This window comes from Aegilops tauschii, chromosome 6 (genome assembly GCF_002575655.3).
Source record: "Aegilops tauschii subsp. strangulata cultivar AL8/78 chromosome 6, Aet v6.0, whole genome shotgun sequence".
In the NCBI taxonomy this organism is placed as follows: domain Eukaryota; kingdom Viridiplantae; phylum Streptophyta; class Magnoliopsida; order Poales; family Poaceae; genus Aegilops; species Aegilops tauschii.
Window position 1 is genome coordinate 487899971 of NC_053040.3, and position 12458 is coordinate 487912428.

The 12458-nt window shown below is 45.3% G+C and overlaps 1 protein-coding gene across 1 annotated transcript; it reads left to right on the forward strand.

Moving 5' to 3' along the window:
• The first annotated feature begins 5619 nt into the window (after window positions 1–5619).
• Window positions 5620–12060, forward strand: LOC109742471 (disease resistance protein Pik-2-like). The gene has a single exon (XM_020301559.4). The coding sequence runs from the start codon at window positions 6645–6647 to the stop codon at window positions 9786–9788; it is 3144 nt and encodes a 1047-aa protein (XP_020157148.2). The 5' UTR covers window positions 5620–6644; the 3' UTR covers window positions 9789–12060.
• The last annotated feature ends 398 nt before the right edge of the window (window positions 12061–12458 follow it).

A 12458-nucleotide genomic window follows, 5' to 3' on the forward strand; every position in this document is an offset into this window, starting at 1 on the left:
TGCTACCCGCAGGAATCTACGTGCTTCTGTGATTTGGTTTCGGAATGGATAATTCAACCTTATTTCCCAAGGTCCTGCGGTGGCGGCGGCCTCTTGAGGCGTCCTTTTCTTTTTCTTGTTTGGGCTTGTTGAGTTGTGCCCTCAGCAGAACCTTCGTACTTTTCATTACTGTGTGTGGGGTGTGCTTTGTGTGGATGTTGTTGTCTGGTTCTGGTGCTTTATCTATAAAGCGAGGCGGAAGCCTTTTTCGGTATTTTCCAATATATTCATGCTTTCATATGTGGGACTAGGAGCAGACATGTCATTTGGATGACAGTGCAGTGCAGAGCGGTGCATAGTTGACAGTGCCATGCATCTCATCTGCTTGCGTGTGGGTATCCCTGAACTTCATTCCGCGGTAATGTGCAATTCTGAACCTGACTGAATTTTTATTGTACCTGCAGAGAACAGCTCATTTCCATGCTATTGCTACACAGCTAAAGTCTCGGTGGGCTGGTGATGTGGTCTACCGGTCTACCCTGTTGGACACGGAAGCATGATGTGCTACCTGCATTCAGACACTAGCGACTCGTGTGGACGAGCAAAGCCAAAACAATCAAGATGCACAGCCCGCTCATGCGCTTTCTACCACGCGCAACCGAACAAGCGAATCTGTCAATCGGACGGCGCAGCGGGCGGCCGACGCGGCCTTCAAAATCAGTCGGCTGAATATAAACATTTCCCTATCTCTTTTTTCGTTTTCCGCCGTGTGTTAAATGGCAAGTCCGGTTCTAGCAGGAAATCACATCTGAAATTGTTGATAGACAAAACAGTGTCAAATTCTGCATCTTGACTGACTCGCATCTGAAATTGCTGATAGAAATTGCTAGCTGGAAATCACATCTGAAATTGCTGATAGACAGCACAGTGTGATTTTCTGCATCTTGACTGACTCGGGATACTTCGGCCGCAAGCGTGGAAGCTCTATGTGGTAGCAAGACAAACCAAAAGGAGTGGCAGATTTTCCATTTCACGATGAGCAGATTTTCCATTTCACGATGTTCACAGCTCTTGCCTTCTTATGCTACCAAGATATGAAGAGTGCTGCTATCTCAATTTTCTAATTAAGGTCACCAATGTTATACACAACATTATTCTAGTCCGTGTTCGCTGAAATAAATGAAAACTTATTGATCTGTACCCCATGTATTAAGCGAGAAAACAACATGTATTAAGCGATAAAATAAATTAGAAGGAGGCCACGAATTCTATCTGTACCCCATGATCTACGTAGGCACGTAACCAACATTAAATGATTTAATAAATTAAGCAAACCGGTTGGCCTATTAATATTTTTCCGTATGTTGTTCCGGTTTATTCAGGTGAACTGTTCTAGATTACAATTTGGTTACTTTTTTCGTTTATGGTTCGGGTGGTTTAAAGTTTTTGTTTTATTCAGGTGTTGTTTCATTTTCACTGGTTCTACTGTTATGTGTTATTGGGGTTTGCTTTCTCTGTTTATTTGGGGTATTGTTTTGGTTAGAAGTTGTTGCTCCGATTTATTCAAGTGTATTGTTTCAGGTTACAATTTGGTTACTGTTTCGGTTTATGGTTCGGGTGTATTGTTCTGGGTTACAATTCGGTTACTGTTTCAGTTTATGGTTCAGGTGGGTTAATGTTTTTGGTTTATTCAGGTGTCGTTCCGTTTCACTAGTTTTTCTGTTTCGGATTATTCGAGTTGCTGTTTCGGTTTATTTGGTTTACTGTTTCGGTTAGCAGTTCTGGGTTTATTCGGATACTGTTTTAGTTTTTGTTCGGGTAATTGTTAGTGAATTGTTCACCGATGTCACGGTGTAAAAATGGGCAGTAATCGGTCAGGAACTTATTTTCCCACGAATTACTGTTCATGCAAATACATTGTTCCCGCCTACCGTTTTGTGCCTCGGCGATTGAGACGGCTCGGCGTTGATACGCCTAGTATTATTATGTGTAGAAAAATCCTAAATCACACCCCTGTATATATAAGGACGCGGCGGTGAAAGAGGAGAGAAACGATGTGTAAGAAAAATCTTAACCCTCTATATAAGGACACGATGGTGGAGGAGAAGAGAAATGATGTGCAGAAAAATCACAGTTTTTTACCAACCTGCGTATTTTTTTCTCATGTGGAAACAAAAAAATAAGAAAAAAAAAATCATATTATTCGGTGCACTGTTCAAACGGGTACTGTTCACTGATGTTGATGTAAATAACAGTAGAAGATTAAAAAAGTCACACTAAAAAACAGAAAAAGCAAACCTTCCCGCTTTGGTATATTATACTACTGTTTACTGATGGTGATGTAAATGAACAGTAAAATATTAATGAAAGTAAAAAAGAACCAGGAAAAGCAAAGCCTTCTCGAGAAGGCCAATTTGGCTCCCGGGCTCAGCTGCACCCGCGCTGACGAAAAAAATCAAAATAAATATTAGAAAAAGTCAAAAAATTCCATTTTTTTTTTGTGGTAGATAATTTGATGCGTGAGGTTTGCTGCAAAATTCAACTCGTTTGGACATTTGAGCATCTCTCGGCGACAAAGTCGGGGGTTTTAAAAAAGTTTAGTGTTCACGAATTGTTTTGACCCGATTTGTCTTTTTTGTCGAGAGCTGCTCAAATGTCTAAATGAGTTGAAATTTGCAGCGGTCCTCACGCAACAAATTATCTACCACACAAAAAAATTGGATTTTTTGAATTTTTCTAGTATTTGTTTTGAATTTTTTTCTGAGCGAGAGCATCTGAGCCTGGGCTCAGACGCGGATTTTCGAGCCTTCTCGCCTTAGTATAGCAATATACTACTGTTCACTGATGATGATGTAAATGAACAGTAAAATATTAAAAAAAGTCAAAAAAACCCCAAGAAAAGCCATATAACTTTTTATGCGGTCTCAAATACTCTTTTGATCCAAGTTACTAGTTTTCTAAGAGCATCTACAATCAGGATTGGCTAATTTTGATCCCCAAACATCCGCGGACGTGCACGGTCAGTGATCTGGCATGTTCATTTTGAGCCTCCATTTGTGCATGCATTCTACCATGTCCCCTACATCCTCCTCAAATTCTCCGGCCAAACACATACAATTGGTGGGAATGAAGAGAGAAAGAGAAAAAAAATAAAGAGGAAAATTGGTCCGGAGTGGAACGCATCCTACATGGAGGACTGTCTGGACATCTTCATATCCTCCCCATATTTGATGTGGATATGAGAATTTGAGACAACGACAAAGTGGGGAGTCCCATTGGGTGACTTTTTTCTGTCTCCGATGTGAACAGGGACAGGCAGTCCGATTGGACGTTTGAGGGGTCCGGTTGTAGATGCTCTGAATGTATGTGAATCAAGACAATGTCATTTCAATAGTATGTTTCTTTTTCTATTATTGGTCCTACAAATTAAATATGAATGGCTGAGAACGTCAAGCTCAATTTTTTTCCAAAATTCAAACTTTTTTGTTTCAAAAAAAATCTGAAAAGAATTGTGCAACTAAACAAGGATGTTATGTGTATGTGTGTAAATTTTTAGGATGAAATACGATCTGTACAAAAAAGACAAATTCATGACCTAGGAGGATAAATAGTAGCATATTTTAAAAATCCCCAAATTTGTTTTCTTTTAATTTGTACAACCTTCATTTCAACATATTTTGCCCTGAGAATTTACACATATGCGTGCTATGCCTTCACACATATCTGTATTTCTTTTCAGAAATTTTTGAAATGTAAAAATATGAATTTTAATAAAATTTAAAATTTGAATTTGAAGGCCTCCATGGAGGCCAAGCTCCAAAAGCAATTTTTTTGAATGGCTGACTTATATTTTAGGACAGGTGGAATAGTTAGCTAGCATTATGGTTTATTTTTTCAACATTTGAGGGGAGCTAGGAATGGCATGAAACGTACCTAGCCGCCAGGGCGCTCGTACCCAACCGCCGCTAGGGTTTTCTGCCTTCTGCCGGTGCCGGTCTGCATCATCTCTTATACACTAGTAGAAAACAGAGCTTTGGTTGAAGCCAGGATAAGGGCATTAATTCCGGTTCACTCATGAACCGGGACCAAAGGGTGCATCAGTCATTAGTCCCGGTTCGTGAGGCCAGGTAGCCGGCCAGGCCTCGGGGGCCATTGGTCCCGGTTCCAGACACAAACCTGGACCAATTGGCCTCGCTCCTGGCCCAGCACCTTTAGTCCCGGTTGGTGGTTGGAACCGGGACCAAAGGTTGTCCTTTAGTCCCGGTTTTAGCCACAAACCGGGACTAAAGAGAGGCCTATATATACCCCCGCCCCTGCCCGCGAACAGAGCCACTGCTCTGTTTTTTTGGCCGGCCGTGGGAAAGGTTTGTGGTGCTCTAGATCACCTCCTATGCACATGAGGTGTTTGATGAAATGCCCGAGCCACGCTTAAGCTTTCTCCTCAGAAAGCTCCTTGTTCAAGCTCCATTGTCCTCAAGATTTGTCTAGGTTTAGCGGTCCGTCCTGTCCCGTCTCCGTCCTCACAGCCATCGACCGCCCACGCCGATCTCGTCGCCGGCACCACCGTGGTGAGCCTCTTGTTCTTATCTTCTTTCAAAAAGAAAAATTTCTTACTTGTATGATTTAGATAGATACTTGTATAATTTTCTTACTTTTATTACTGTTTGTTATTATATGGTGCAATGGTTTTGGTATCCGCCTCCGTCGATCCTCGTCCTATCTATGATCCTCGTCCTCGTCCTGCCAAAGTGAAACGGAGAAGTTGAAGTTCGATCGCATGTTAGAGGATCACAAAAAAGGGTTGTACCCAAATTACAAAGATGGCAACACAAAGCTCGGTACCACACTGGAATTGCTGCAATGGAAGGCAAACAATGGTGTATCTGATAACGGATTTGAGAATCTACTGAAAATATTGAAGAAGAAGCTTCCAAAGGATAACGAATTGCCCGACAACACGTACGGAGCAAAGAAGGTCCTCCTGCCTGGGCGCCCCGCAGCGGCCACGTGGAGCCCCTTCTGTCCCGGTTCGTAAGAAAACCGGGACAAAAGGTTTTGGGCTTTAGTCCCGGTTCCAGAACCGGGTCTAAAGGCCCTCTGGAACCGGGACTAGTTCCCTGTTTTCTACTAGTGGTAGCCTTAGGGCTATGGAGGCATGGTGGATCACGGCCCTTGCCGGTGGGAGGGCTTCGTTTTTTGATGCTTTTCCGAGTTTCCGTAGGGTTTGTGTCTTACTTGGAGAGATGAGACGGCGGCTCTTTAAAGATGAAATAAGATTCTCCTCGCCCTAGTCCCCGTCCCGATGGTGCTTCTATAGCACAAAGGGCGTGTGGAGGTTTGTCTCCAGCGGATCTCATGGGATTCGGTCGGCTTGTCTTCGGTGGATCCACATGGATTCGGTATTTGTTCGTGTGTGTATAGGCTAGATCCTTCTAATCTAAACCTCTCTTCAACGGCGGTGGTTACTGTTTTGGTGCGCCGATTCTATAGGGTCTTAGCACGATGACTTCCTGACTATATACTACAACAAGTTTCGTCTGGCTCCAGTAAGGGAGGGGCAACGGTAGGGGCGCGCCTTCGGCTTGCTACGTGGTCTACGGTTTATGATGTAATTTTTATTAATTTTTATTATTTATGATATTCGTTGTTCTATAATGAAAAGATTGGAAGTTTCCAGCAAAAAAGATAAATCCGAGGGGAGCATTTTTCTCTATAACTTTATGTGCGAGCATGATGGTTATTTGTATTTTCGGCCAGAGCAATCATGGACATGTATCTCCGTATAAATTGATGATGGTCCCACTAATCAGCGACACGACCCGTACAACAAAGCAAGCGGTACAACCGGCTCCCAAATAAACAAATTTCGTCCCCAAGTCGCTAGAAAAAATTCCGACCAGCGCGCCGTCGCCTCACCCCATAGTCGCCGTCTCCGGCTCTCCGCCCGTTCACCGCCGTCTTCTTTGGATCCGGCCGCCGCTCCACCACCCCACCCCACTCATGCCCGACCGACCCCGTCGGGTTTCTCCGTCCGCGGCCACGGCGGGAGGCGACGGGGTCATGCCCTACCTCACCGGCCTCGATTCCGGCGAGGCGGCGGCGCCATTATTCGGCTTCGGCTCCGGCTTGTGTGCTTCTGGGTCTTCTCCCCCGGACAGGCACCTCTGTCCCACTCTTACTCCAGCTACTGGGGCAATGAGGTAGTACAAAGGTGACGTTCTTTCTCCACATCTACAATCCTGTGAAATCTAGGGAATGGGTTTTCCTATTGAGTGATATTCATGTGCCACCATTACTGTGAAATTGAGAGGAATCCTATGTCTTCCACATGTCATACTTATCGATCCTCGCAGCATAAAGGGTAAATAAGTTCAGATATAGCCATAGTTAAACAAATGTCAGAGCCATCGGATGCCGGGCTTGGCCATGTGCACGGCATACAGCTCAATGTGAGATCTCGAGATCTGACTAACCCACCTACTGATTAATCATTGCAGTTTTCTAATCGTCCAAACTCATCTAATCGTTGCAACTTGTATTAGTTTTTAGTATACCAAGACTTCATCTACATAGCCAGTCTTGAGTCTCTAAATTAACCGCAGCTGTGCCTGTCATACAGCGCGGCGAACGTGGCGGTCTTGAAGACTTGATCAAACTGACGGATAATGGCGTTTGGGCTGTGGAAGAGACGTCGGGGCAAACCAACGGTTGGTGCAAATGGGGCAAAAACAAATACGTATACAATGTTAGTCATGTTGCAAGTGCAATCCCTTTCACTGCTTCTGCCTGCCTCTTGCTGCCTAGCAGCTCCCAAATCTCAAGTCCCAACCACACCTCCCATCCAGCAGTGTCTCTCATCTCCCTTGCTTTTTGCTTCCATTGATGCACACACCACATCCTCCAAATCAAGCACGATGGACGCCCAAGGTGCCCTCGACTCGCTCCTCGGCCGCCTCACCACCATCCTCGTGGACGAGGCAAAACTGCTCGGCAACCTCCATGGCGATGTTGAGTTCATCAAGGAGGAGATGGAGTGCATGAATGGCGTGCTCCTCCACCTCGCGGAGGCTCAACACCTCGATCGCCATGTTCGCGCTTGGATGAAGCAAGTCGTTGGCCTCGCCCGCAACTGCGAGGGCAACGTCGAGCTCTACATCCACAGTGTCACGGATGCTGGCCACCATGACCGTGGCTTCCTTGGCTACTTGCGGCAGATCATCCGGTATATGCGTACCATCCCGGAGCGGCATCGGATTGCGACGCGGATACGTGAGCTTAAGGTCAGGGCGCACGATGTGGGCCACAGGCAGCTGAGGTATGGTATCACCATGCCACCGGCTGCTGACCAGGACGGCGCGATATTCATGGATGACGACATAGCAGTCCCCGACGGACCAGAAGCCGAGCTGGAAGATGCTCGGAGACGCGCTCTTCTTGTCAATTGTTCGTGGTCGGAGGACAAAGAGGCTTATGAACAGAAAATCATGGATGATACCATCAAGTCCCTGCTGTTGTCTGAGGAGGAACCTGTTGATGAACTAGCAAATGGGGAATCACACCCGAGGATATTCCTGATGACCTGGGATGAATGTTCCGGAGAGGATAGGGATTTCACAATTCTTGTAGCTAAGAAACTATATGAGCAGGAAATCAGCTCATTTAGTTGCAAAGCCCGGGTCAGCCATTACAAATTGGATTCTGTGGTGGTATTACTGCAGGAAATACTGCACCAAGTGACGTCCCTTCCAGCTGAACAAGAAGACGTGCCCAGGTTGGAAGCGGAGAAGAGTACAGAAACATCACTGGGTGATGACGAGGACGGCGAGGCAATGCAACTCACCAAGAAACTTGAGGGGTTCCTCAAAGGTAAACGATTCTTGATCATTCTTTATAATGTCTATGGTATAGAATGGGATACCATAAGGTCTGCCCTGTTACATGTTACTGCTCAAGGCTCTCCTGGTAGCGCTATTGTCATTAGCACAGAGTATGCTGATTTAGTGGAGTCCCCCTATAAAATCCTCAAGCCACAAACTCTATTACGTGCTTTCTGCAGTAAAACCATGGAGCTTGCTAGATGTTTTGAAGATTCTATATATCATATATCGAATATTTTAGAATTATGTCACCCCGATGTCTTTGCAATGAAGATGTTCCAACATCTTCTGTATGTTAACCCTGGAAGAGGTAAAACACAGCTAGACCAATTTACAAAAACCTTACAGGGTTGTCGAGATGCAAACAAAAGTGTCGCAAAGCAAATGGTGAAGATCTCCTACAATGACCTGCCTGCCAAGTACAGGAGCTGCTTGTTGTACCTGACCATCTTCCCAGATGGTGACCCCATTAGGAGAACAACCGTGTGTACAAGATGGATAGCCGAAGGGCTGATAACGTCAAGGGAGAATCATGCACAAGATGAAGCCGATTCCTGTATCGATGCACTCCTCTCAAGGGGTCTCATTCAACCTGGGCAGATTAGTGACACGGGCAAGATCAAGACCTTTACATTGCATCGTGTTGTTCGTGAAGTCATCACCATGATTGCTAGAGATGTTAACTTTGTGGACACGGACCTACCACCCGATTTGGCTCGCCACCTTCCTGTTCACAGTAGAACTGGGGTGCAAACATCTCATGCCGATCGTTCCATGAAAGCAGCTGATGGCAATGGCATTGTGGCATTTCTTCCAGACTTGGCAAAGTCATCTCAGTGGCAGCTTATGAAGATGCTGGATCTTGAAGGTTGTAGAGGTTTAAAGAAGCACCATTTGAAAAGCATCTGCAAAATAATACTGCTCAAGTATTTGAGCCTCAGGAACACAGATATTACTGAACTGCCCAAGCAGATCGAGAAGTTGCAGTGTCTGGAGACCTTTGACATCCGGCAAACAGCGGTACAGTCATTCGCCACTAAATCGATCATGGTTCCAATGCTAAAGCATCTACTTGCTGGTCAGGCTGAGTCTCCAAGCAACAATTCCGATGGGCCTCAAGATTTGTTTACGGCGGTGCGCCTTCCCAGCAGCATCAGAAGAATGGAACAATTGGAGACACTATCCCATGTTGAAGCTTCCCACCGTTTGAGTGATTTAACTGATGTTGGCCATCTGTTACGGCTGAGGAAACTGGGTGTGATTCTTTCTGGTAAGAAAGGCGCTTTGGATATTTTGTTCCAGCAGATTGAAAGATTACACGGTTGCCTCCGCTCTTTGTCAATCCAGATCAACCAACCGGTTTCCAAAAATGAGGATACTCCTTGTGCAGAGGAGGTGATCACATTAGTCTCGCCTCCAAAACTTCTTCAGAGCCTAAACATTAGAGGCATCAGGAGTGATCTTCTCATGTGGATTGCAGAGCTTGATCAACTTACTAAGATAACACTGAGCGAGACCTACCTGGCAGAGGATTACACACGCATCCTTGGCAAGCTTGCAGCTCTGCGTTGCCTCAGGCTTCGGCGCAATTCATACGCCGGAAGCAGGCTCACTTTCAAGGATGAAGAGTTCAAGAGCCTCAAGTCATTGGTCGTCGATGACGGCATCATCATCAACATTAGCTTTGACACCGGAGCGGCTCCCAAGATCGAGGCCGTTGTGTGGTATTTCGCCACAATGGAGTCTATTTCTGGACTCCTCTGCCTTCCCAAACTGAAGAAGCTCGAGCTCAATGGTGATTGTGACCCTGATGCAGTGAGACAAGAACTTGATGAAGAGCACCCCAACAGTGTTGATTTCAAGCACAGGCCAGGCCATGGACATCAAGAAGATGGAGCTACTGTTGCTGCCTCCACCTCCATGAGCAAGTGATTGATTACTCTCCGTCAACTGTAAACGCGCTTTGGTTGGTGTTTGCCTCACTCATTTATCTTCCTGAATAAAGAGGCAGCCGCCTGTAGGAATGCCCGTTGGTCTCCTTTCAGCCTCGCGCCTCGTTGTATCTGAATCCTATCTGTTTTGTGTAATTTGTGAGCCTTTTCTGGGTGCACTTGTGCGTTTGGTTTTAACTCTTTGTACTCTCCAGACCTGGATTCTGTTATGTGCGTGCATGTTTGTGTGTGAGCTGCATGCTTGCTCTGGTGTGTAGTGCGGTATTGAATTTTCATTGTACAATCTTGTTTACCGCAAAGCTATATCTGTGATGTTTATTTATATTGTTATTTACCACTTCTGTTTTCAAACACAAGTGGTTTTGACAGTGTAAATTGAACTGCCAAAATGTCTTATATTTAGGAGCAAAGGGTGTAGTTCATAGTTGTTCAATAAAGTCGGGAGCGCAGAGTTGTTGTGATGAAAAGATTAGAGGTTCCCCTAACAATCTCTGTTCTTTTCGGCATTCTGAAACTTGTCTGTTGTTGTGCAAACTGTAACTGTCATCTTACGCTGTTAAACTGATATTCGATCAGAAGACGTGGTGAGAATCAGCTGTCCTGATTTCTGACATCTTACTCTGTTGTTGCAATCTGCTACCCCGATGTGGTGAGAATCAGCTGTCCTGATTTCTAACATCATCAGCGGTACCGTACATGTCCAAGATCAGATTTGTGTTGGTCAGTCATTATAATCACTAGACCAATATAATGCACATAACTGTAGGACCTCAGATTTTATTTTGTTTTTGAAACAGAGTAGGTCTGTCTTTGATTAACCTGTGCAAAGTAAGGAACACTGCCCTCGAACTGAATTGTGGTAACAGTCTTTTCTTAAACCATTTGGTCCATAAAGGAATCCTCTTCTTGAAATGATCTGCGAACACTAGTTCGAAAACTAGTACAATCCAATCACCGACTTGCATATGTCTAGTTCATTCAACCACTGGCTCTCCTGGGTCTGCCACGCCTCACCCTTTGTTTTGTTTATTTTTGTTATTGCCAGATTATAGCTACACCTCACCCTCGGTTTTTTTTATTTTCGAAAAGGCTTGTTGATTTTCTATTTAGGGACATATATAAATTGGTGGGATTCTATGTAGATTAGCGAGGTGGTATAATTATTATTTTTGAAGTAGATGATACTTCTAATTAATAAAGAATTTTTTAAGTACCGAAAGCTGGCCAATGGCCCAATAAAAAGAATAGTAAAATGGGTGAGAGTGTCTGTGCCCATTACATCTCGCGACGACGATTCCACGAGCCCTCCTCGCGCGGGCGACGAGTGTCGTCTAACCCCAGACGCACCGCTCTCTGTCCCTCAATCTCGTCTCTCCCCCATGCCTTTTCCCTTTTCCCCACACTCTCGACTATCCCTGTCCAGCGCGGAACTACCCACCATGAGCAGTACTCCCAGTCCCCCTCTCAACGAAATTGACGTAGGAACGATGGTAAAATCGGTGGACGGACGAAGCGGACGAAAATCAGGGGGTAAGAAGCGATCAATGCTTTATTATTAAAAAAATTAAAAAAATAGGTAAAGATAAAGATCTGTTGGAAAACCAAGCAAGGCTCGGTTAAATTCTGTTGAAAAACGGTGGCCACGTCTCTCCCCAAGCTTCCACCTGCGATGGCCACCAGAATCCCCGTTGCCCTCCATGATTTTCCAGACTGCTCGGCTGCGGCGGCCTGCTCCAGTCCCCCTGCTTGCCGGGATGCCACGTCCGCCGGTGGGTTCTGTCGTGGTCGATCCCTACCGCCTACCGGCAGGCCCCGCACCTCACCTGTGAAGCTGTGACTCTGAATTCTGTTTTTCTCATTCTCCCAACTCAGCTTCCTGATTCCTGCAACTCTTGCAGGTGCATGGATTTGGCAGTGAGAAGGTTCAACTAATGGACTTTGGAGTATCTCCATTCGTGGTCTGTCTATTTCCATGGAAGGAGCATCGTAATATCTGTCTTCAGATCAGTCATCTGAATGAAAGAGGAAATTCAGGGGCATGACAAGATTAGGAGAAATCGAAAGACAACGCAAATTTTTACTGTAGTATTTTGTCTTGCCAAGGAGAGTTGCCTATACTGCTCTCTACTAATGGAATTTATTCCAGTCATAGTGTAGTATTTATCGTTGATGGCTGGAACTTATCGCTTATGGATGACCCGGCTATTTAAGCCGGTCGACTAGCTCCTCACGCGACGAGGTGGGACTAAACGTCATAAACCACCGGCTCAATACGGTTGAAAATCTTAAATACGAGCAATTTATTTGATGTTTATAACAGCCCTGCCGGCCCAACACGGACTAGAGACCCAAAATGATCGACGTGGATGAGTTTGCACGTATTAGCTGTTTTTAAAATATGATTTGTGGTTGCAAATGAAAAAAATTGAGGCCCACCAGATCATTGTCCGCAGGTGTACCTTTCAGGGCCCAATTTTGCAGGTTGCGGCTGTAGATGCTCCTACCGCAGAAAGTAAATTAGCAACCCAACCGTCTCGGAAACGACTAACGAAGGAGCGCTCTTTCGGGAGTCACCCCAAGGGTCACTTGGGTGTGCTGAGAACGCGCCACTTCAGCCACCACCACGCGTCGCACTTTTGGTGCTCCCTTT